The 26,144-nt window shown below is 47.5% G+C and overlaps 3 protein-coding genes across 6 annotated transcripts; 2 read left to right on the forward strand and 1 right to left on the reverse strand.

The window, feature by feature from the left end:
- Window positions 1-4,198: 4,198 nt before the first annotated feature.
- Window positions 4,199-9,532, forward strand: LOC1277337 (cap-specific mRNA (nucleoside-2'-O-)-methyltransferase 1). The gene is made up of 2 exons (XM_316791.6): window positions 4,199-5,197; window positions 6,756-9,532. Exons 1-2 carry the CDS (start codon window positions 4,849-4,851, stop codon window positions 8,972-8,974), a joined length of 2,568 nt encoding a protein of 855 aa, XP_316791.5. The 5' UTR covers window positions 4,199-4,848; the 3' UTR covers window positions 8,975-9,532.
- A 1,193-nt stretch (window positions 9,533-10,725) lies between these two features.
- On the forward strand, window positions 10,726-19,800 carry LOC4576096 (calpain-D). Of its 4 annotated transcripts, none has more exons than XM_061661662.1 (12): window positions 10,726-11,222; window positions 11,477-12,204; window positions 13,365-13,569; window positions 13,656-13,768; window positions 13,866-14,024; window positions 14,101-15,651; window positions 16,344-16,452; window positions 16,541-16,696; window positions 16,785-16,896; window positions 16,978-17,244; window positions 18,859-19,005; window positions 19,093-19,800. In XM_061661662.1, exons 1-12 carry the CDS (start codon window positions 11,011-11,013, stop codon window positions 19,264-19,266), a joined length of 3,933 nt encoding a protein of 1,310 aa, XP_061517646.1. In that variant the 5' UTR covers window positions 10,726-11,010; the 3' UTR covers window positions 19,267-19,800. The 4 variants fall into 4 exon arrangements, with proteins under 4 accessions (XP_061517646.1, XP_061517660.1, XP_061517637.1 ...); XM_061661676.1 differs by having other exon boundaries at window positions 14,104-15,651; XM_061661653.1 differs by having other exon boundaries at window positions 10,729-11,222; window positions 11,474-12,204.
- Window positions 19,801-22,534: 2,734 nt separating this feature from the next.
- LOC1277339 (caspase) lies at window positions 22,535-26,144 on the reverse strand. Its single transcript, XM_316795.5, has 3 exons — window positions 25,604-26,144; window positions 25,203-25,456; window positions 22,535-23,196 (listed from the first exon to the last, which is right to left on the reverse strand). The coding sequence occupies exons 1-3, from the start codon at window positions 25,735-25,737 to the stop codon at window positions 22,643-22,645; spliced, it is 942 nt and encodes a 313-aa protein (XP_316795.2). The 5' UTR covers window positions 25,738-26,144; the 3' UTR covers window positions 22,535-22,642.

Below are 26,144 nucleotides of genomic sequence, written 5' to 3' on the forward strand. Positions count from 1 at the left end.
TTACGCGGAAATTCGAGATACGCGGTATTTTGCGGCCGTTTTCGGTCCCCAATAACCGTGTATCTCGGGGACCGCCTGTACTTAGTGTAGGCAAACCATTTTTTTAAATATTTAATAAATGATTTTTTATCATCCAAAATATTGAAAAAGAACCAGAACAATTACCAACTCGCTTTTACATAACGTTTTTCAAAACCATTAACCTTGATTTATGACATTTTTCTGATATTCGAAAATTTCCGCAGCTCAATGAATTGCGGATTTTTTGCCATACAAAGCGGAACGATCGAATTTTTGTAGCATAGTTCATTTTGCTCGTGAGTGTCATGGTATACCAGTTTTCAAAAAGACCAGTAACCAGTTCAAAAAGACCAGAACACCTTGGCGGCGAAATGAGTGTCAAATGACACCAAAATGACAGCCGGATCGATCGAATTTTTTCGATCGAAAAATTGTGCTGAGGCCGAATGTAACCCGGCGCTCTAGCAGCAATAGAACACGACATCGAACATGGAAAATGTATAGGACTTCACATGTTCGATTTGTGGGTTATCACATCGAACATGTAAAATCCCATTTATTTTTCATGTTCGATATCGCGTTCGATTGCTGCTAGAGCATCCCAATCATTTGTTGGGTTAAATTCCCAAGTACAATTTTCCGATCGACACTTCAGAAAGGCCTCATGTTACCGCTGTGAACCAAATCTAAACTATCTCCTTTAAATAAATGAAAGAGCGTTTCTACATACACCGAGACTGAAGGTGAGAGATGGCTGTGAGAAAATTGACAATCGGTTTCTCACGCCGGTGTGTGTAGAAGCTCTGAAAAGCGCTGAGATGAGACTTTTAAAATGATGTTGAAAAAATCCATTTTAATCGCTAAAATTAAGTCAAAAAAGTTTCTTTTATTGTTTAATAATATTTCTACGATTATTAGACGGCAAAAATACAAACTATGATTGATCAATCGCTATAAACTGCCAATTCAATTTTTTCTCAGCTCCATCGTTCTTTGCATGCCGAGGAGAATTCTCTCACCGAAAATGCTGTCAGTCGCTGTCAAAGCACGCTGTCAGTTATTTTCTCAGCTGCATTCTCGGTGTATGTAGAAACGCTCAAAGATGTTATTTTCTCGTGCTGCTCTTCATGGGACAGATTAGCTTGCATCTCCGACAACCCCCCCCCCCCCCCCCCACCTATCAACACTAATAATCTAAAAATAATCTGGCCACTCTGCTTGGCGAGCGGATGACAGTTGTGCACGGGTTTATGGTGAACAGTTCAGCACTGGCGGGAAGCCTTTGCCCAAGGTTGCTCAAGGAGGTGTAGGCCGTGCCGAAAAGGATTAACCGTAGAGTTGGCAACCAGATTTACACACGTAAGTTGGCAACCGGCATACCCGGGTATTCCACACTTTTTGATACAAAAAATTAACGATTTTCATAGGTAAACAATGCTTTCTATATTTTAATGCTGTAAGCAAGTAATGCCGACCATATGTTCTCTTCTATTTCATTTATTCATTTAGTTTATTCATTTTATTATAAAAATAACGGTCAAATTGAAATTTGGAATCGCTTGAATTTGACTCGAAAATAAGCACAATACGAAAAGAGGAAGAAAAGAAACGTCATTCTCCATACAAAATGTATTGAATACCCGGGTATGCTGGTTGCCAACTTACGTGGTAAAGTTAAAAAAATCAAAATAAAATACTTATAGGCTGTTTAAAATTACAACTTATGCACCAAAAAATCAGAAAATTAAAAGTTGGGAGGCTACGGAAAATTTCAGGTCAATAAAAGCAATGAATCAAAAGTTATTGCAGTTTAAAGTTAAAAAAAATACTCGGGTATCCGGTTGCCAACTTAAAGGTTAATTGAAAATGGTTTTGAGTTTTTTGTAATCGTTTTTTTACATACAGTGTCCCAGTGGTTGAGCATCTAATCAAATAGTAGAAACCGAAATCAGTTTCATGACCGAACGGCGAATAACATTGGCGCTGAAGCTGACGGAACTAGTGATAGGTAAAGTTGGTAAAAATCCGGAATCGACTCCGATCCGACTCCGATAAATTCGGAATCGATTTCGGAAGGTAGGTCCGCCCTGCGTTATCCGGATCGTCCTGAAACGGCCGAACCTCCCGGAATCACCCGGAGTCGTTCGGAGTCGTTCGGAGTCATCCGGAGTCGTTCGGAGCCATCCGAAGTCGTCTGGAGTCGTTCGGAGTCGCCCGGAGCCGCCCGGAGTTGTCCGGAGTCGTTCCGTCAAATAACTCCAACTCCGATCGACTCCGGACAACTCCGAATGACTCCAACTCCTGACTCCGGACCGCTTCGGACGACTCCGGGCCACTCCAACTCCAACGGGTGGGTCTAGTGGTTCTATTTTGCCGGAGTCGGAATCGGACTAACAACAGTCGGAGTTGGATCGAAGTCTATTCCTATTCCCAGCAGTCAAAGCAGTCATTCCCAGCAGTATTCCACGGCAGTCAAATCGATTTTGACGACTTATTTCATTAATTCTAGAAAAATTTTGAATCTGGATGCGTAATCTAATATCGATGCAATATTCTGATGAAAATTGAATTGAATGGAATTGAACTAATGTAGTTTATAGAATTGTGCATAGATTGGCTCAACACGCTATCGTTTATATGATATAGCTTTTCAAAGCTGGCAGGTTTTTTTACATTGCAAAATGTAAAAAACTTACAAAACGTTCACTGAAATATGGCTCTTACAGTTTTTAGATCTCTACACCGCACGTGTAATATATTTTTTTCAGAATTTATCTATGAACCATAAAAAAGATACAGGAGTTTTGATTTGAATAAAAACCGTTACAACAAACCAGTCATCATAATTTTATAAAATACGTTATTGCGAGAAACACAAAACGTCATAAAATGGTCTCTATTGATAAATTGTATTGAATATACATTGTAAAGAGCCTGAATTTTAATATTGTGTATGAATGTAGGTGACTTTCTACCAGGAAGGGTAAAAATGTAACGGTTTTTATTAAAATTAAAATTCATTTTTCTTTGTAGTTGCTCGTAGAAAAATTCTGAAAAATTTATGTTAGATGTGTAATATACAGTTCTCAAAACTATCAAAACTATTTTGCTCTAAAATATTGTAAAGTAGTTAAAAAAATATATTTTTTTTAATTTTGTATTTTTTTCCTAGAATATCCTATCAACTTTGAAAAGCTTTAACATAAAAACGATGGTGAGTCGAACCGATCGATGTAAATTCATAGAAACTACATTAGCTTATTAAATTTTCACCAGAATATTGCAACGGTATTGGATTACGCATTCAAAAGTTATAAGCCTCCAAAGTCGCTGCGCTACCCGCGGGTAGCCCGATTGCTTGGAATATGATGTTTTTTGGTTGCCAGTGACAGGGCTATAAGTAATGATGGTCCAACAAGAAGTAAATTACATTGCATCAAAATTTTGCTTTGTTCATTGCAAGGTGTGATGTATATTCCGACGAACCTCAGCTCAACCTCAAGCTATTGGCACATGGCGCGCAAGGTGGATTAAAAATATCAGGTGGTGGATAAGGGCCTTTGGGGAGTCGCCATAGTTGAGGGACTTTACGTCATTTTAAAACCGTTAAACATTGGTTTTCGCACACAAAGCTTAGCAAATAGAACAGATTTATTTGTTATTATGTGCATTTTTGTGTGTCTATTGATTTTATCGAAAAAATGAGATATATTTACAAAAGATTTGATGATTTGTTAATGCACGAAATTTAAAATCATGTGAGTATGAGTTCTAATCACACGTAAATTGTCCATGCGGCTCGTAGATAATAAGGAATCTATGTGAAAATTGAAAAAAATAATGTTTTCTTAATTTTTATCTCCAAAAATGTCGAAAACACAATGAATTATAGAATAAATTCACGGAATAAAACAAAATAACACACTTTAATCCATGTTCTAATGTTTAATAAGAACTCGCAAAGTGCAAAATATATTTTTAAAGAATATTTAATCGAAAAAATGGGGTAGATAAATTATATGAACAAATTTAATAAATGTAAACAAAGTTTGAATCCTGGGGACCTTACGTCAAGTGACGAATTGTCAAAATGCACTAGAGCCCACCACCTGATATTTTTAAATCCACCTTGATGGCGCGGAGCACTCGAGACGTGCGAAAGACTGTTTTCTCCATTTTCCACTGTAGCTCGCGCACCGTACAAACACCGTGTGTTTACCTTGGTCCCGCTTGCTTCGATCCCTTTACACGCACACACATACTCACAGTACCAACCGTTGCACATTGTGCTACACAGTTGTGTTGTGCCGCTGCCGTACGCTGTGTGGGGGTTCTGCGCCCAAAGCTACAGCTTTATTTCTGCCGCCACCGGGCCGCCGGACGCGCCGGAAGTTCTTCTGCACACTAGCCGCAGCAGTTTCGCGTGGACAGCAACGTGTGGGGAGGGGCATGTGATCCTGCCGTAGCTTCGCGTGCGGTACCAGTGGTGCTCTCACAGGCATCGAAATTATCACCCAAGCGATCTCTACACCGCAGCCCGCACTTTAGCCCTTCAGCCCGCACTATCAGGCATCGGGTGGTGGGCAGGAGGACGCGCAGACCAGAGTGTTTATCGGCACCAGCCGTTGGAATAGCCGTAAAAATAGCCTCTATCAAAACAAGAATGCCGGCAGCAGCCACGCTGGTGCTGCAGTAGACACGCTTGGAGGCATTTCTCACCAATCAAACATCGCAACCGGAGCAGCAGCAGTAGGAGCTTGGGTCGGACAAGCAACGACCGCACCACACAAACACACACCCAGCCAGAAAGCGACACGACGAGCGACGATGGCCAGCTCGGCGAACCTGTCGGCCGATTCGTCCGCCGAGGAGCAGGAGACGCTGTCCGACGATTCGCACAAGAACGGCAAGCGCAAGCACACGAGCGATTCCGACTCGGATCAGCCGCAAAAGCGGTCGGGAATGTCGATGGCACCGGCCGCCATGGACGGGTCGCAGGGAGCCGCGGCCACCACCGCCGCCGGCGGCGGCGCCGCTCCGTTTTCACAGTTTTCGGAGAAATCCTTCCGGATGATGAAGCAGATGGGGTACAAGGCAGGCACCGGCCTGGGCAAGACCGGCCAGGGCCGGGTGGATCTGATCGAAACGTCCTCGCAGAAGGGCCGGAGCGGTTTGGGTAGGTTACCTTTTGCAGTGCATGCAAAAGTTATGTATATGCATATGTTAAACGCATGCCACTTGTAAAAGATTCGCTTAGACCTTGCGTGAAAGTGAACCTGAAATTTTGGTTATTATACAATATTTTATTAAATATTTATCAGAATATGGCTTATCATACACCAAAAAAAGGATATTCAATTCCCCAATGATTTAGGTCGTAAACATGTTGAAATTATTGAATTAAATACATCTACTTGTGATTCCCCGCTGACAACTGTTTTTCACCGTGCGCAAAGCGAGGAATCGCAAGGAAATGCATTTAATTTATTAATACAATATTTTTTATAGTTTAGATAATTGAGTAATTGAATATCCTTTACGATAAGGCAAATTCTGCTAAAATTTTATTGAAATATAGCAGAAAAACCCAAAATTTCACGATCAATTTCACTGGGGCTCTATCGCGGGCTTAAGTAGGAAAAACGGGACCTAAACGATGTGGGATGTGCTTTTTTTTTAGTCAGAACAGCTAGGAATTAGTGTTGGGTAAATCTGAATGAATCTTTGGAATGATTCAATGAAGCTGAATTTCGGATGGAAAGAGTCATGAATCTCAAATATTGATGAATCTTCAAAGATTCAAGAATCTCGAAAGAATCTCGAATGTCGAAAGATTAACGAATCTGTAGGAATTCATGAATCTCTAAAAAATCATAAAGCTTCTTCTTATTGGCGTAACAACCTATGTGGTCATGCCAGCCTATACAGGCTATCTAGACTTCTTGGCAAGTACTACGCAGCCGGATAGTTTGTTTTGCTACGGGGAGACGGTCCATGGGAGACTTGAACCCACAACGGGCAGGTTTAAGTTGGGATTGGGCAAATTCTATATTTTAGAAATCATACATACATCATACATCAAGGATTCATGAATCCCTGGAGATATATGGATTTTAATGGACTTATGAAGCTTATAGATTCATGAAGCCTTTGAGATTCAAGAAAATTTAGAGATTCATGGCTCTGATGATTCGTGAATCTTTGAAGATTAATGAATCTTTGAAGATTCGTGATTTCGTGATGATATCATAAATCTGAAGATATGTAGAGATTCATGAATCTTCAAAGATTCGCGTATCTGTAGAGATTCATTAATCTTCAATGATTCGCGAATCTGTAGAGATTCATGATTTTTTAAAGGTTCGTTGTTGTTTGATTTCCTTACAGGGTTTCCCACGATTTATTGGTTGGTTCCACGAATTTTTTGGTCCAATTGTATTGATATCCAATCAGAAAATACCAATAAATTATTGGCACGAACTAAAAATGTATGGGATACGATCAAAAAATCGTGGGAACGCACCAAAAAATCATGGGAATTGGGAAACTTTTGAATATGACCCGGTGTTTCGGATCGTTGGAAAAATGAAAGAATTCAGCACTTCCCATACCATGCTTCTAGCCATCGATCATTATTGCAACACTTTTCTTTCCGTCTAACGTAGGTCACCCATCCGGTTGTATTAATTGATTAATTGTCACTCTTTCAAACTTTCCCCCGATTTCGAATGAAGGCATGAAGCTAAACGAGCTAAACACGGCTGCGGAACAGTGGGACGGCGCAGAGGAGCGGCTCCAGATACCGGAGGTGTGCAGCTGGCTGGTGAACGTGCACGCCGAGGCCGGCTCGCCGGGGATTACGCGCGAGCAGCTGGACGCGTGGATCCGGGTCGGGCCGCGCAAGCTGCTGATCGACGACGAGCACCGGTACTGCGAGCCGGACGTGCTGGCCCAGATACTCGCCAGCAAGTCGGTGTTTAACAATCTCGGCGCGGACGACATGCGCAAGGCCCGCTCGAAGTCAAACCCGTTTGAGCTGATCAAGAGCAACATCTTCATCAACCGGGCGGCGGTCAAGATGGCCAACATGGATTCGATGTTCGGCTTCATGCTTACGTCGCCGGTCGACCGGCACGGGCAGCCGCTGGTGCGCGACCACGATCTCTTCTATTTTGCGGACGTGTGTGCCGGGCCGGGCGGCTTCTCCGAGTACGTACTGTGGCGCAAGCGCTGGTACGCCAAAGGGTTCGGCTTCACGCTGAAGGGGGCGTACGACTTCCGGCTGGACGATTTTTCCGCCGGCTCGCCGGAAACGTTCGACCCGCACTACGGGCCGAAGGAGGACGGCAACGTGTTCGATCCGGCCAACATCGTCGGCTTCACCGAGTACGTGATGACGCAGACGGAGACGGGCGTCCACCTGATGATGGCCGACGGCGGGTTCTCGGTCGAGGGGCAGGAGAACGAGCAGGAAATCCTGTCGAAGCAGCTGTACCTGTGCCAGCTGATCGTGGCGCTCGCGATCGTGCGCCCGGACGGCCACTTTGTGATGAAGGTGTTCGACCTGTTCACGCCGTTCAGCGTCGGGCTGGTGTACCTGGCGTACCGGTGCTTTCGGGAGATTTCCATCTGCAAGCCGAACAGTAGCCGGCCGGCCAACTCGGAACGCTACCTGGTGTGCAAGTGGAAGCTGCCCCAAACCGACCTGATCCAGCGGCACCTGGAGGACGTGAACCGGCAGATGTACGACAACCGGAACGCCAACATCGACACGCTCGAGCTCGTGTCGGAGGAGGTGCTGCGGGCGGACGCCACCTTCCACCGGTACGTGTGCGACAGCAACAATGCGATCGGGCGGAACCAGATCGCCGCCCTGCTCAAGATAGCCGCGTTCTGCCGGAACCGCGACCTGGCCGAGCCGCGCCAGATGGAGGTGAAGCAGAAGTGTCTCGCGCTGTGGAAGCTCCCGGACGGCATCAGGAAGTTCGCGAACAAGGGCGACCCGGACCAGTACGTCGCGAAGCTGTACAAGGAGTGGAACAGCCTGACCAAGGAGGTGTGCCAGGTCGAGAAGCGGGTGCAGAACCCGGAGCTGCGGCAAACCTTCCCGTCCGTGTACGACTGGTGCTTCGTGCCGATCGGGACGGTCGAGAACGCGGGCAAGAACCTGCGCACCATCCTGCTCGGCAAGGGCGGCAAGGAGGTGTACCGGTTCGAGCCGAAGCAGTGCAGCTGGATACCGGTGACGGAGGTGTCGATCGAGCTGCCGCCCGGCACAATCATCTACGCAGAGATCGTGCGCGAGCTGCAGGGCCAGGGCAAGTCGCAAATCGTCATCCACACGCTGCACATCATCGACGGGCTGCTGCTCGGGGGCGAAAACATACGGCGGCTGCCGCTGCGCCAGCGGCTCGCCCGCTGCCAGCAGTTTGCCAAGGCGCTTAACAAACCGCTCAAGGGCACGGTGGCGGACAGCACGAACGGGACCGCCGTCACGGTGCAGATACGGGCGAAGCGGCTGTACGGGCTGCACGAGATCGAGCACTTTTTCGGCTCGCTCGAAACGTACAGCCTGAAGACGGGGCCGCCCCGGCTCGGCTACCGCGTCCGCAACCTGATCGATCCGGACCGGTTCTACGTGCCGTACGGGCTGCTGTTTCTGAAGGAAACCAAGCCGGACTACATGAAGTCACTGTCCAAGACGCGCCGCATGTTCTACTACTACCACGTGAAGACGAAGAGCTCCCGGTATCCGGAGCAGTTCGAGCAGGCCAACCACGAGCCGGAAACGATGGCCCTGTTCGAGGAGACGTACCACTCCCGGCTGCTCTGGCGGTGGGAAACGGTGCACCAGGTCGATCCGGAGTACGGCGCGGACCGGTCGGCGGACAGCGTGTACCGGGTTGACTTCCGGAAGTACGTGCGGGAAAACTACGAGCCGGGCGTTAACTAGAGAGCCGGCAAACAGCGAACGGGAGGTGAAGGCGTTCAATTTGTAAAGTAGCGCACGTGCGGGAGTGTCAGCGACCCACGGCCACCTCTCCCGGCCGGTAAGTTTAGGATTGGATAGCACATTCACACACACACGGGCAATAATTTTAAAACTCGGGCGTTCCGGGGTAACATGAATTTGGAACCCCGACGGAGATACCCGTTTAGATTAAGGAACAGGTTGAAAATGTATCAGCTTGCTTAAGGTTTGATTTGTTGAATAGTTTAGGGTAGACTGAGGGATACTATCCGTGATTAGCTTACCAGCCCAAACGGGACGTGGATCCCGTGGCCGCATCTACTCATCCAAATTGTATGTTTACGTGTGAGAACCCCAGCAATACTAATACGGTCGGGTGAAGGGGTGGTAGGAAGCCGCTTCCGCGTAATGAGTGCAATCGTATGAGCCTGAGCGTATGTGGGAAGAGATTTAATGTTCTTTTTTGTGTTAATATTTCCTGTACCTTAGTGTAAACCAAGTGAAACTTCAATAAAATAATTGAATATTTGTCACAACGTACTCGGCTGTTTTTGTTTAGTGAAAATCTCAATTCTAGTTCCAATTCCAACGACGTCTCTGCCCAAGCTACTGGCTCTATAGCTTATATAGATATTCGATACTTTCTCAAAATTGAAACCAAATAACTTATAATAACGAATTATTTGTTTGCTTTGAGCATTGCGCATTGAAAAATTCCTTTGTGCTTTGTTCCCTCATGCAGCCATTCGTTTTGTGTTTTCTATGAAAAGAGAGCAATGATATTTTTTATTGATTTCCCCAAACCAAACATACTTACTTTCTTACTTATCCGCCTCAGGAGTGTCCGAAACTTTTCACGGTCTCGCGCCGGCCTTAATGGCCGACACCTCCACGCCATCTTGTCACCTCAATTTGGCCCTACCACGCCTCCTCTGTCTTTAAGGACGTCCTAAAAAGACTTTACGAGCTAGGTCGTTCGTTTCCATGCGTACAACGTGGCCAGCCCACCGGAGCCTGCCGAGGTTGATATATTGCACGACAGTAAGGTCGCTGTACATCTCGTATAGCTCGTCCGGGCTATCGTCCGTATAGCTCGTACAGGTACCGGCTCCTGAGTCGTTATCCTCCATTGTCTTTCCACACATTCGGGGCCAAGAATCCTTCTGAGCATCTTCCTCTCGAACGCGGTTAAGACGGTTTCGTCAGATTTGGACAGTTTCCATGTCTCAGAGGCGTATGTGAGTTTCGGAACTATATGTCTCTCTCTGATTGGTCTCTCTCTAAATTGGCCTAAATCGGCGGGGCCCCAAGCGACCGCCTAGTCCGCCTACCGTTAGATCCGCCACTGAGTTCAACCTGTCTCCCTTGTTGTATATGGAGTAAATGATGCCGAGATTCCAATAACAAGGCATCTATTCGCTATCCCATACATCAATAACAATTTCGTGAATTTCGTTTTCATGTCGTGCATCTCCATTCTTGACCAGTACAGCACCGATTCCGTCGATTCCGAGTGCCATGTTATGTATCAGCTTGTCAACCGTTCATTTAAACGACCTGCATGTGCACCTGGCCGTAGCTAGACAGGGGGAAAAGCGCCCGAAAGTATGCAATAGCGCAGCGTACCGTCAGCGCATACAACCAACCGCAAGCTACAGCCGTACGTCAGCTGAGGCCGTGCTCTAGGCAGTCCGAACTGGAACTGTCAAAACTTGCCCTCTCCCCCTTTCTCCTCTTCCATACAACCGTTTGACAGCCAAGGATTTTCTTCACCCAAAGGCCCGATGAATCGATACCGTGCGTGAAACAAAAACACAGAGGCCACAGAGCAGCCAACTAGTTCGAGGGCCCAAGGCGTGAAGGGAACGAAAAAAAACACGCACACACACAGAAACGAGGACACGGGGCCAGCAAACGGGGACAAGCCCCGGGTGTTCCGTGCAGTACATGGCACGGTCGGCCGTCGGGAGCACAGCCGCAGTGGGGTAAAGCATGCACCGTACGTAAAATGTGTCAAAATGGGTACGATAGCATCGGTGCTCCAGTGGTATTGTACGAAATGCAACTACCTGAACCCGACGGAGAGCGTCCGCTGCCTTAGGTGCCGCACCAGCCGGAAAACGAACGGCAACGTCGGCAGCTTGCTGCACCATCCGATACTGGCCACCAGTGGCAACGCCACCAGCGGTCCCGTTTCGTCGTCGTGCGTTCGCATGAAGGATGTGAATAGGTACGGTATGCACTGCTGCACCACCGCACCCCACTCTATCCCCGATGGCCGGCAGCAAGGGAGAGCAAACCTTTCCCGCACCTTTGCGCACAGTGTTTCCCCGCACTCACATCAAGCTTTTGCTCGCTCTCTGTATCTCTTTCTTTGTTTTCTTCCCTCCACGACCACCAACACCAACGCCACCATGACCATCACGACCACCACCACCACCACTACCACCAAACATCATCACTAAACGCGCACCCGGCCAGCAGAAAGCTCGTGTCGAACGATTGCCTGTTCCGCGTGATAGACAGCCTAGCGCTCGCACACAAACACATTAACCGGAAGAAGATCGAGCGATCGTTCGTGCATCCGGTGCCGGATCCGCGCTGCTGCTGGAACCGGAAACGGCACCTGTCGCAGCCGAGCATCAACCGCAAATGGAATTGCCACCGGTGCCGGGTGTACAATCGCACCGTTTCCTGGCACTGCATCAACTGTGAGGCACTGAGTGTGAGCGCGCCGGTCTACAAGGACACGATACGGAAGCCACTGACGCCGCTTGCTTGCAGTGCCGAGCCCGGGGCGACGCCGCGGACCGCGGACCATTATTACGGCGGCGGGGGCGGCTCGACGGCGGTACCGTTCGCCTCGTTGCGCCTTACGCCCGCCCGCAGCATGGAGCAGTTCGGGGCGGCCGCCCGGTGCCGGTTTTGCATCTACAATCAGTTCAGCTTCGAGGGCGACACGGCGGCCCAGGCGTGCTGCTGCTGCTGCCGGCGGGAACCGGCGAAACCGGCCCGCGCCCCCAAGGAGGAGGGAACCGGTGGCGACTGTCCAGGCCCGGGCAGGGGCCAGAGCATTACGACGATCACGAAGCGGACGGGCGGGCTGATCGTGGTACCGTCGACCACGTCCTCCGCCCGGTGCAGCGACAACGCCACAATCAACGTGCGGCTCAAGGAGAATGGCAAGGGCAAGGCGGCGCACAGCCAGACAGGTATGACCTTTTCCATTACTTTTTGTCACTTTTTTTGCTTTAGGAAAATGCGGAAATTAACGCATAGCGAGTTGTGGTTTGACAGGGAAAAGGGATTAATCACTCGCCCAGGGTCAACTCGTTCATGGAAAAAAACATTCGTCATTTAAGAGTGTAAAAGTAAAAAAAAATTAACGTTTTTTCTACATCTTAATCTATATTTTTTTATTAGATAAAAATTCAACGAACCATAAATAATAAATTAATACGTAGAAGACCACACGACACGAATACTACTTAAGATGACTATGAAATTAGTGAAAGGTTCCCGGGGACGAATGACAGCTTCGGTACCACTGAATTTTTGAACCAAACGAACACATTTTCTCCAAGAATTAGTGGAGAATGACGAGAACAGTGTTGCAAAATATCACTGTCGATGTCAGAAATAAAATCTGTCTGAAACAAAATCCACGTCAGCATCACGTACTCAATTGTGATAACACACAGCAACAAAATGAGCATGCTTTCTTGTTCTGTCTGGTTTGAAGGTCCGTCGGGTCAAACAGAGCGAGAAACCCAGCTCATTTTGATTCTGATTATTTTTTGTCATGATACATAAGGCCTGTGGCGGCATTAAGCTTAGCTTGCGAGTCAGAGTATCACGGTTGACTCAAGCACTCGCATGTCGTGTTCAGCATGTTATGACGCACTTTCATTCAGTATTAGCAATGAGCATCAAGCTATGTTATGATATGTTATTGTTTTCGTTGGTCAGCATTTCGTGATGCTCATGACATTTTTTTCTAATTAGATAGTCATCATAGTCATTTGAAATATCTTCCTGGAAATGCTTTTAATTTGAAAAATTATTCTCCAAATCACCTTAGCTGATGATCGATGTCAAGTAAGGAATAGAGGTCACGTCAAAGTGAAGTGTTTTTTTTTTGAGGTTTTTGTGTATTATTTGATAATGCACTTCCCTGCATGTGATGTATCAAGTAATTTATATGACGACAATGAAACATTGCTATTGGTTCATTGGATCATAAATTAATTTAATCCATTTAGAGGCAAATTTATTCTTTAAAATTACTAAATTCAAACCTATCTCGAGAATTTTCATCCATTCGATGTTCCACTTACCTACAGTATTTGTTTGTTTCTTTTTTTTTTTGTAGGGAAAAAGTATCCGGCCTCGTCGGGCGGCGCCCTCGAACCAATCTACGCAGTGATCAACAAGGAGGCGAAGCGGAAAAACAAGCTAGCGAGCGATGCTGTAAATAATAATGCACCGACCACCAGCGTCGGCCAGCAGCCGCACGCGAAGGACCCGTTGCGGGACGAGTACGCGAACCTGCCGGCACCGGTGAGCTGTAAAAATGGGTAAGGCAGACCGCCGGCAGTTGCCGTCTAACACTAAAACACTCTGTGAACTGAAACCCTGCCCCACCTTGTTCCGTTTTCTGCAGGAAAGCAGAGAAAGATGACGAATCGTTCAGCACTGGCGCGGGCAGCGAGAAGATAGCCGCCAAATGCAAATATAATAAGCAACTATCGAACTATAAAAATAATTTTGATAAAGGTTAAGCAGACAAGCAGACGCAGAGCGCGGAAACGCGACAGGCAGCAGTAATAATAATGACGCATTTTTCCGCCTCTTGCTCCGTTGTATTTTGCAGTAAATTATCACGGTGGCGAGCATGACATTTTCTCCGTAATGGATGAGTACAGCACGCATCAGAATTCCACGATACTAGAGCTAGATAATATTCCAGCGATCGTGCGGGTGCCGATCGCGAGCTTCGAGCAGGATCTGGACGACGAGTGGTGCACAAAGTGTAAGCTGCGTTTCTGCCCGTGTTCCCTTTCAAAAACGATTACTAATCATTTTCATAATATCCCCCCTCCCCTCAGCAGCATCGAAAGGGACCGATGAAAAGGAATGGTCCTGCCGGAAGTGTACGCTCGTCAATTCGAGCGCCGCGCTCGCGTGCGTTGCTTGCGGCGGTTCGAAGCTGCGCAGCATCTGCAACGTGGAGGAGATGACGCTGAAGAAGGGCGAATTTTGGGCGTGCCACAAGTGCACGCTCAAGAACTCGATCGTCCAGCCGGACTGCAGCGCCTGCAAGACGGCGCGCCCTGCCGGCAAGGGTGTGCTGGTGAACGAGTCGCTCGCCACCAACCGCCTGATACTGGGCCAGTGCGACGAGCAGTCGAACAGTAGCAGAGCGTCCAGTGCGGCTGTCGTCCCGCCGATCGATTCCGGTGCCATTCCAAAGCAGCTGCTGCAGCAGCAGCTACAGCCGCTACACCAGCTACAGCACCAGCAGCAGCAGCAGCAACAGCAGCAGCAACCGCTGGCCCATCCACCGGCCCCAGTGCCGGCGCACCAGCCGTCCGGCGGTGCAGCGAAAGCGCTTGTGCCGGCGATGCAGGTCACGATACCGAAGCGCACCTGGCAGTGTCCGGCGTGCACGTACGAAAACTCGCTCGCGTGCGTGGTGTGCGACATTTGCTCAAGCCACCGGCACATCGACACCGGCTGCCTGGTGTGGCAGCAGCAGCACCAGCAGCTGCAGCAGAGCAACCGGCTCGAGGAGAACCAGCGCCAGCTGGACGATCTCGAGGCGCTGAACCGCTGGAAAAGCATCATCGAGTACTGCGTGGAGAACGGGCAGGCGTTCGTGGACGACTCGTTCCCGCCGGCGATGAAAAGCCTCTACTACCAGCCGTCGTCCAACATCGAGTGCAACCCGGTCGCCCAGTGGCGCCGGCCGAACGAGATCCTGTGCGAGGGCGGCAACCAGTCGACCGCACCGCAGTGGGCCGTCTTCCGCACGCCGCTGCCGTCGGACATCTGCCAGGGCGTGCTCGGCAACTGCTGGCTGCTGAGCGCGCTGGCCGTGCTGGCGGAGCGGGAGGACTTGGTGAAGGAGGTGCTGCTGACGAAGGAGATCTGCCCGCAGGGCGCGTACCAGGTGAAGCTGTGTAAGGACGGCCGCTGGACGACGGTGCTGGTGGACGATCTGCTGCCGTGCGACAAGCGCGGTCACCTCGTCTACTCCCAGGCGAAGCGGAAACAGCTCTGGGTGCCGCTGATCGAGAAGGCGGTCGCGAAGATACACGGCTGCTACGAGGCGCTCGTGTCGGGCCGGGCGATCGAGGGCCTCGCCACGCTGACCGGCGCACCGTGCGAAAGCATTCCACTGCAGGCCAGCTCACTGCCACTGCCGAGCGAGGACGATCTCGACCGCGACCTGATCTGGGCCCAGCTGCTCAGCTCTCGGCTGGTAAAGTTCCTGATGGGGGCGAGCTGCGGCGGCGGCAACATGAAGGTGGACGAGGACGAGTACCAGCGGAAGGGGCTGCGGCCGCGCCACGCCTACTCCGTGCTGGACGTGCGAGACATCAAGGGGCACCGGCTACTCAAGCTGCGCAACCCGTGGGGACACTTTTCCTGGCAAGGTAAGGTACCGCGTGCAAGCCGCAGGGAAACTTGCGTTTCTCTCTCTCTCCCTCTCTCTCTGGGTGGTTAAACTAGTGGTGGAAGCTCGGAATCGGATCTATCCGATTCTGATGTCGGAGCCAAATCCGAATCCGGAACCAATTTCGATTCCGGATCCGATTTCAATTCCGAAACCGATTCCTGAGCCAATTCCGATTTCGGAGTCGATTCCGAAGATTCCGTCTCTAGAATCGGCTCTGGAATCAAAATCGGCTCTGAAATCGATCCCAATTTGCTCCGTAAACGTAATCGGAATTGACTCCAGCATTGGCATTAGCTCCAGAATTAGAATCAGTTCTTGAATTGAAATAAGAAGTTTCAGAAGCAAAAACAGTCCGGCAATCTCCATGAGAATGGATCGTTTACAAGTAAATTTTGATTCTTTGCGGCTATCAATACGTAGTGTCATTGGATCGAAACGTCTATTCTTATGGAGAATCTCCTTTGGAGGTGCCGAAACCGACTCCGATTTCGAAGCCGAATCTGATTTCGATTCCGGAGCCGATTTTAATTCCGGAACCGATTCCGGAACCAATTTCGGAGCCGATTCTGGAATCGATTCTGGAAACTGAATCCGAGCCTACCATTCAGGATCGATTCCATCATCACTACACATCCATTACTACGCCAAACCTTACCTTCATCTTCGCAGGCGACTGGTCGGATGATTCCGAGCTGTGGACGGACGAGCTGCGCGACAGCTTGATGCCGCATGGCGGTTCGGAGGGCGTGTTTTGGATATCGTTTGAAGATGTACTGAGGTAAGCAGGGTACTAGTGGGGGAATGCATTTGAACCGAAGCAGAAGAAGCAAATCCATCCTTTTTTTCCATTCCACACCTATCCGCAGATACTTTGACTGCATCGACATCTGCAAGGTGCGCTCGGAATGGAACGAGGTGCGCCTGTTTGGCACGCTGCAACCACTCCGCGCGTTGTCCTGCGTGCTCATAACCGTGCTCGAACCGACCGAGGCCGAGTTCACCCTGTTCCAGGAGGGGCAACGGTAGGAAACAATCGTCCAGCTGCGTTGTCGCGTCTGAAAAACTTAAACTTGTGTCTGTGTTTGTGTCCGTTTTCCCATTTGCTTGCAGAAATTCGGAAAAATCGCAACGCTCCCAGCTAGACCTGTGTGTGGTGCTGTTCCGGACGCGAAACCCCGCCAACCCTGAGGTGGGCCGACTGGTCGAGCACAGCAAGCGGCAGGTAATGGACGGGGAGAGGCAACGCGTTGGAAAGCAAACCCACAGCACAGTACTTTCTGTTTTTGTTTGCAACTCCACACAGGTTCGTGGATTCGTCGGCTGCCACAAGATGCTGGAAACGGACCTGTACATGCTGGTATGTCTCGCCTTCAACCACTGGCACACGGGAATTGACGACTTCATGCACTACCCGCAGTGCGTGCTGGCGATCCACAGCTCCAAGCGGCTGCTGGTCGAGCAGATCACGCCGCCCCCATTCCTGCTGGCCGACGCCATCATCAACCTGACGCTGGCCAAGGGGCAGCGGCACGAGGGCCGGGAAGGCATGACCGCGTATTACCTGACGAAGGTATGGAGGGTAAAAGGGATTTGTAATGCATTGATTTCTGTTTACGTAAGGCTTCATAGTAGTTGATTTTTTTTCATTGGTAATAGATGAAGCTCTTTCTACAAATTTTAAATGGCAAAAGTGAACGAACCCGAACACTGTTTTCTCGTATTCAATGCTTACAGGCTTATGCGATTCTTAAACTCGATTCGAGCTGAGCATTATTACTAGATTGCTGCTTGAAAGTTGTATTTTGCCTTTGAATTCTATTAGACATTATTATGGGGCCTGTCTCGTGGTACAGTCGACAGCTCGTATCGTATCTTTTTACGAAAAAGTATTTTAGTCTATCTGGCTTCTGGCGTTATATGCCTATTAAAAACAGGTTATGGAAACTTATTATGGAAAATTCTCGATCTGGTTTCTGAATACAATTATGTCTATTAGTGACTACATGATCACCACATATACTCATTTAAACTATGAAAAGGGCGTACTTTTTAACCAATTATCTTACAAGACTTGTTGTAATTAATCTCTGGTAGAAATATTCCATTTTCGCACCACGTGGCCAAGTTCAAATGAAAAACATGGCAACTGATATCATATTGAGAGTAAACTTAGCCTACTTAGTCTACTTAGTCTACTTAGCCGTTAGGTGCATTTTAGTAGACTGTTTTCGTAAAACTAGACGGCGGCCGTATGACCTAGACGAGTCAAAATGGGTTTAATATGTTAATAGAGCCTAATTTGAAATGAATTCCTGAGTTATTCCCTGCTCCTTTCCAGATTTGGGCAATTTCTGCGTATGGTATTATTACAACAAAACATTTTCGTAATAACTCACTCATTCAAGCCATAGCACGACCAGCTACAATGAAATTCAGCATCAACCAAATGTGTACCATCTCTTCTCCTGATCTTATTGGCCATCGTGAAATGCACTGATTCTTGGAATATATTTGAATTTTTTGGACATTAAAAATTAACGGTCAAGGATGGCTGCTTAATTGACAGTTTGACACACATTTCGGGACAGAAATATGGCCAAACGAAGGAATGTGGTCTCGTACATGTCTTACAGCCTTTTAAAATGGTTCGGATAGGTTATGCACAAGCTTAAGATACAATTTCCGCCATCATGCTACGCTTATTTAATTCACTCTACCTTTAGTGACTCTCTGACCACTTAAAATGCAATTCAAATAACAGAAATGCATTAATTTTGAATCTAGCAACTAGCAGATTCATAATAATACATTTAATTTGTGTCTACGAAGTGTTTGGCCAGCATAGATGAGCCAAAATCCGGATAGACGATTACTTTTTGCGAACCAACAAACTTTTAGTTGTTGTTTTTTTGAGTGTTTTAGTTGCTATTGAAATATTTAATTGCATTTTTTGGGTAAACGTATGTATTAATGGTTCCTTTATCAAACCTCTAAGCAATCCGTTATTTGCGTATTTTTCTAACGATAAAAAATATTAACACAAACGCATAACATTAGTTCTAAAGCAGTTCGTTTTGGTCACTTTTATCAGTGTACTTTAAATTTGTCAAAAAATGACAAACTAACCGGAACATTGCAAAAAAAACTTCAAAATTAACATTCACATTCCTTCCTTCCGTTTCAGGGATGGGCGGGACTGGTCGTGATGGTGGAAAATCGGCACGAGAACAAGTGGATACACGTCAAGTGTGATTGCCAGGAAAGCTACAACGTCGTCTCGACGCGAGGCGAGCTGAAGACGGTCGATTCCGTTCCACCGCTGCAGCGACAGGTGCATACCCCCTCTAGGGAATTTTTTTGCCATATGTGTCTTAATAAAAAAAAACCGCACTCTTCTTTTGCTCTCGTGGACCCACAGGTGATCATCGTGCTGACGCAGCTGGAAGGCAGCGGCGGCTTCAGCATAGCCCATCGCCTAACGCACCGGCTGGCCAACTCGGGCGGCCTGCACGACTGGGGACCGCCCTCCTCCACCCACTATCCGCCGATCGAGAACGTGTCCGAGCTGCATTCGCCCCGCATGATAACCTAGAGCGCGACGGGCGGGAAGACCGTGTGGGAGACCGTGCACGAGCAGGGGCGAGCACGGTTGCGAGCTGTGATGGTGTTTTTTCCTCCCCCGTCGGCAAACCGCCACACGGAAACGATATTCCAACTAGAAACGGCCCCCTCCCCCCACCCTGACTCCTTTCCCGTGAACTTGTTGGCCATATTTATTAAACACTGGCAGGCCGATCGTCGTCATCGTACAAGTCCTTCTAAAAGCAAACACGCTGGCGGCGTTGTGGTGAAGGCGTGGGTGGGGAGGGGGTAGGGGTCGGTTGTGGCGGATAAAACGGGAGAGGAAAAGCAAACGACAACGACACTCCGGGCCCGACGATTCTGGTCGGATGATATGATCACACGACACGACTGGCCGTGACGGTCCGTGTGTTAGTGTGTGTGTGTGTGTGCGTGTGGTTAGACGACCGCGTGACACAGAAAAGCACACACGGCGGAACTCTCAAATATTCATTGATCTGATATTGATAAAATAAAAAAAAAAAAACAAAATCTCCATAGCCCACAAGACACACTTCACCAGTTACGAAAAAAAATATAGAAAATCTAATTGTTTTCATTTGCCCATAAAAATCGAAAGAACTAACAACGGGGCTTATAAGGGCCTTCCCCCCCATTGCCTTTCCCGGGGCAGTTACACAATAATGAGCAAGTAAGGCACGACCAGGAAAAGCAGAGCCCAAAGCTCCTTGCCGTTTTTGGTCCTACTGTGACGGGGCTCAGCTCTTTTTTTTTCTCCTCTCAGCTCCGTCCTTCTCTCGAGCTCTCGCTCACGCGCTCAGCGCAAGGGGAAACTGTATCGTGGCGAGCCATTCCTTTTTTCCCAAAAAAGGGAAAACAAAACTGCTACCGGGCGCTGTTGTGATCAATATTTGATTGCACATAAATGGACGGAAAAGGGAAAGGAATGCGGCGCGCTTGTGCGGTTGTGCGGACAGGGTGAAGGGCAAAGCCCAGCGAGACGCTAACATTGATATGACCTTAAAAGACGCCGGCAACCGTTTTCGTATGCTGCCTAAACGTGCCCTGCCTGTCGCTCGACGGCGGAAAATCGAATCGGATGGCGGTTTTTTTTTCTCTTCCTCACCATCGCTATTTGATTCGGTTAATGATTGCATCCCAGTCGTAATTGTCCCGCTGCGTACGCGATAAGAGCATTTTAATGACGATTTTGCTTGTGAGACATGCGATTGTGAGGGAGATTAAGCACCGCTCGTCGCTAACCACAGAAAACAGACGGATGTGTGCGGTTATGTTTCACTTTGGGGCGAACGTTTTACCTACAAATCGCAGCATTTCGGATACATGTAGTGCAGCAGAAAAAGTAGCAAACACGCCGAAGGTAACATTATTTTTTTTGTACAGCTGTAGCTTTTATTTTAAACCTCTCCCATTTTCTCTCACCTCCGCACTGCATCTCTATTATTAAGCGGAGCATGCCAATGTTATGAGGTAATATGTATAAGAGCTATATGTTTTTGAATGTATTTTATGCATTTTTTGTGTGTATGTGTTTTTGCTTAATCCTAAAATGTGTAAGAAATCTTGAACTCACCCTCTCTCTGTACCCTTCCGTGCTACCGCGTACACAGCGTGCAGCCCCGGTATGAGGTATCTGCCTTAGCCCTAACTAATGGTGTAAATATGCTTGCGTTTTGTTTTATGGTTTTGTTTCATTCTAGATTTTAGTTCCATTTTTATCACGTTTCGATTTCGATTTTGTTTAAAAAAATAGTTTTGCCCCTCTTCTCCTCCCCCCACCTTCCCCCTCTCATTCATTGGGCACTTCGCTCTTCTTTATAACTTGGATAAATTTTTAGATATTTGCGATTTTGTTCCTGTGCTGTGTGTGTGTGCAAACTGTTCGCGCGCACAATAACTTTCCTTCCTGTTTTGTATCGCCTATCGCTTGCGCTACTTGAGAGGTTAGATTTGTTGGCTGTTTTTTGTCTTTGACGATTTAAAGGTTACAAATTGAGTACCTTTTTTTTACAAAAAAAAATCACTTACACCGAATCATCACTCCATACAACCATCGTATGCTGCTTAGACGATATTTTGCTGTCCCGACGATAGGTATGCCGCTTCCACGAGAGTTTGCTATTTCATCTCTTACGATTATGTGTATTTCTCTTTGCGTAGCTAAAATGATCGTTTTCATAGTTTTTGTTTTTGTTGTAGCATATTTAAATGATAACTAGAGTAATTTCTACTAAAGTAAAGGATGTTAAGTAAACGGAAAAATTCACTAGCACTCCGCAAAATTGACTTCCGTCGTGCGTCTTTAAAATGTTAAAAATTCCGCTACGAAGCTAGCCTAAACACTATGTTGCGCAGCGGTTTGCTTTCGTGCAAAGGAATTGTAGACTGTTATAGTGCAAACATTAATTTAGGGGAGATCAATTCGATTTCTAAGGCCATCATCTGGGGTGGGATAAAACCAAAAGGTAAAGTGTGAAAATAATAGCACCCTCTAAACTAAAAATTCCGTTCACACGTGGCACGTGCAGATGTTGCTTTGTTACGTACATGGAATTGGAGATTGATATACAGACTGTTCCCGAGTTACGCGGTTCTCGACTTACGCGGATTCGTAGCTACGCGGAATTGTTAATTTGACGCATCAAATGTCAAATCAGTACAATTTGCTTCAAGAATTGTCCAATGCAGTATAAATTACATTTTTGCTAACAAATTTAATCCACTTAAAAACCAAAAATATCAGAAAGTTCTTCACAAATCATATTGCATAAACGATGAAGTGTATAAAAGAATTAAATTGAATAAAAAATACCGAGTAACAAATTGTATTTTGGCCGAAAACCGCGAAATTCGACTAACGCTAATATTCGAGTTACGCGGATTCCTCGGGAACGCACAAACCGCGTAACTCGGGAACAGACTGTATATTGTTTTGATGTACATATAATGTGCGAAAATATGCACCTTACGCTAAAATAAAGTGAACGGGATCAAAAGAAAACAATTCAAATGGAAATTCCCCTCACACGTGGGGCAGGCGGCAGCATGGCAGTTTGTCCCAGCGCGGGCGTCTAGACGAGTATTAGAAGTATTGGGAAAGTTAAAGTAAATGTTCACGGTGGTAAGGCCGTGGGAAATGTAGCGCCAAAGTGGGTATTTGGGACATTAGACCCCCACAACGGCCTCCAAACAAACAAAAAAAATAAAGGTCGTGGAATGGGAACTGATAAGAAACAAAAAGAAAAACTCCTTTAAACTTCAGTAGTGACTGACATCAATAAAAATGAACCATAGCAATGAATTTGAAACAAAAAAAAAAAAAAGAAAACACTTGCTCATTGTTGCTCCCCGCTTTCCCTCTAGCACTATTTCTTCTGGTTGAAGTACACCAAACGGGTCAGCATCGAGGTGGTGCACGGGATCTGCTTCTGCTGGTGCATCATCGGTATGTCCGGCGTGTTCGACTCGAAATCGTACGCGACGCGCTGGGTGACGAACGTGAGCAGCACCATCAGGTCGTACTTGCGGCCGTTCTGGTTCAGCTCGTGGCAGAGCGACTGGATGAACCAGGAGCCCTTCTGCGTGTTGCGCCAGGAGTAGAAGCCGGGTATGGTCGAGTAGGCGATCATGAAGTCAGCGTACATCGGTATCTTGAACGTCAGCATCGAGGAGGAGCTGTCCGTTTCGGTGCGATCCTTCGCCTCGAGCACCACGCCACCGTCCAGCTGGTCGCCCTGGCAGGCCTGTATGAAGAACAGCTTCGGCTTGCCGGCGAGCGACGGGCAGTGGTTGGCCGTGAAGTACGTCCAGATCGTGTCGAGCTTGTACTGGCAGTCCTTGGCGTACAGGTAGCCGAGCTCGCCGTGCGACAGGATCGTCACCAGCAGGCAGTCCGCGTCGCTATGGTCCATCTGTGAAACTGCCGCAACCATAAATGAGAACAGAGAGCGTAAGAAATCAATCGATGCGTATGCAACTATATCAAACTACGTGGTAAATGCCTGCCAAATACATACAAAGTATTTTAAACCCTTCCTAATCTAGTATCGATTGAAAAGTTCAGACTTGTGATTTGCTTTTTGGAGCGCACCCCCGGCTCCGAACCAACTCCGGCTATTTTTAGTCCGGTTCCGACTCCGGCGAAATCCGAACCACTAGTTCCGCCCGAAGTCGTCGGGAGTCGTCCTGAGTTGTTTGGAGCAGGAGTCTTCCGGAGTTATCCGAAGTCATTCAGAGTCATCTGGAGTCGACCGGAGTCGGAGTCGTCCGGAGACGTCCAGACATTACACCGGCTGTTTTCGGCCTACTCCGACTCTGGACGATTCTGACTCCGGACAACTCCGAATGACTACAGATAACTCCGGAAAACTTCGTATGACTCCGGATGACTCCGAACAACTCCGACTGACTTCAGGCGGTTCTGAATGACTTTGGAGGACAAAGACTCCGGCCGACTCCGGGCAATATCGGACCTACCGTCCGGAGTTCTTCCTAAATTATCGGAGTAGGATCGGAGTTGACTTTGGGTGTTTGCCAACTTTACTCATCACTAGTTCAGACTAACCAAACTCATTTATAATGCGTAATAATGCGCCCTTTCGCAGAAGAGTGGTAGTAGTAGTAAATAAGTTTGGAATACAATCATTTCAATGTAGATTTGACAATAACAAAATTCAACATAAAATTGGTTCACATTTGCATCCATCATCTACTTGTTGCTATATCTGTTTTTTTTTTTATATTTTAATAGCCTATTAATAATATATTTAATTGTGAAAAAGGACACTTTCGCAAAGGATTGCGACGAACAACAATCACTATTTATGTTTTCTAATTTAACTACTTATAATTTTTGTAATATTAGGCTTCCTAGCCTAATTTACTCTGCAAAAAGTCATTGTTTTAGAGGAATTACGAGAGTAGCCAAATGATTTCAACTAAATGCTCGAAAAGCATCAAGAATGATGGAAATTGTCCAGCAATAACATAATTTCACCATTGTCCAATTTAGCAATTTAAGCCCAGCGTTGGCTAAGCCAAACTAGGCCAAGCTAGGCCAAACTTGCACACGGGTTTTTTAGTGCCGTAATAATAAGAATAATAATAATTTCAGCAAACAACTCAAAGACCCCTTTTATTCAGGTACCTTATGTCGCACCAGTTTGAATACAAACCTCATCCACTCAGACAGGTATAACATCCATTTTATGATATCTATACACCTCCGCATCAAGCAGTTGTGGCAGGTACTCGGAAACGTTTTTCTTATTGCTGAATCAGTTATTTGTGGCCAGGTATAATGCTTTGAGTTTTTGTTTTTTTGGGAAGAAAGTGATGCATTCAACAATCGTTTGCTAGATATAAGATAAGCCGCTTTAAATCTTGGCCATAAAATAAAGACACTTTAACCATTTTGTTCATGTTACGAACTGTTCGAAACCCATCGACATCATTTAAAACGGAAAGGTGTTATATGTATGGTGAAAATTAAAAAAAAAATCCTGATCTAGATGAACGAGACGCGAAGGAAAAACGTTCAAAAGTTTGTCACCGTTGCAATAGAACAACCAATAGGTCAACTAATGCGACCATGAGAACAAAAAAAATCGTATCTACCCGGAGTCCCCCGGCTCAATGCTTCATTTCCTAAACTGAAAAACGAAAACCCCTATTTGGTAAATCACTCCTCGCTGAATATGGTACCGCCGATGGAGTACCCTTTTGCCCTTACACACAGAGTGTGCGAGCGAGATAGCCGAGCGAGACAGGGTCGGCAGCAACATATAAGGCAGCCTTCCCTTATGCTCGATTGCAACCGTGCATGGGCATTTCGTTCGCCCTTGTGGCGTACTCTTTGTTTGGTTTGATTTAGCAATGCTGGGTAGCCGCGCGTCGGCGAGCATGCCAGGAAGCGGGCGCGCTTACCTCGTTCGACCTCCTTCTGTAGGTCGCGGAGCTTCAGATCCTTGAACACGTGCACCTCGAAGTCGAGACCCTTGAGCGAGGCGGTCAGGTTCTCGCAGTCCACGTTCGTTCCGGCGCGCGACCGAAGCTGCGGCACGTCGAAGTTTTCGTGGTTGAAAATGAGCGCCAGCCCGCGCCGCTTGTGGTTCATGTTGTAGTCGCACGCGTACCGCTCGACGGGCATCCGCGCCCGCACGAGATGGTTTGTGGGATCGCTACAGCGGGAGGGAGGGGGATTGGCAAGAGAAAGCGGTATACGTTAGATGCATCAACGGGAAAGAGCGTTGGGAGTGGGGCTGAGGATGTGTCGCCAAACCAGACACAAAGGAAAGGGATAGACGCGCCGCCGCCCGATTACTTACTGGCCCTTGCGCGTACCGAGCGCATCGTTTACGTCCTGCACCAGCTGTTGCTCGTCGCCGTTCCGGTCCAAGCTCTCCCGCACATGCTCTTTGTTTATTTCATTTCTAATGTCGACAACATCGGGCATACTCATGTTGAAACTATGTTCGCACACTCACACAGCGAAGGGTTTAAAGGGATGAACACAATCAACGCGCCACTAAACTAGATTGATGCCGAACAACCACGCGCACACACACACACACACACAGCCACGGATACGCAAGCACAGAACTTGGAGAGACACGGATGGACGCTGCTAGGTTTGAAATACGACGTTTGATAGGTTGATAGAAGCAGAGGCAGTCTACAGGAGCTGTAGACGGTTTTAATTGCAATGTGATGTGTCGTTTGGCTTCCCTGCGTCGGAGCGGGCGCGTTGTTTGCGAGAGCGTCACTGGACTTGTATGCTTAGGGTTCGTGTTTCGTGATGCGTTTCTAGCTCCTGCCGGATAATCGAGCTGACACGGATTATGGGCACGGACGCAACGAACCCTTCAG

The sequence above is a fragment of the Anopheles gambiae genome, chromosome X (genome assembly GCF_943734735.2).
Source record: "Anopheles gambiae chromosome X, idAnoGambNW_F1_1, whole genome shotgun sequence".
Classification (NCBI taxonomy): domain Eukaryota; kingdom Metazoa; phylum Arthropoda; class Insecta; order Diptera; family Culicidae; genus Anopheles; species Anopheles gambiae.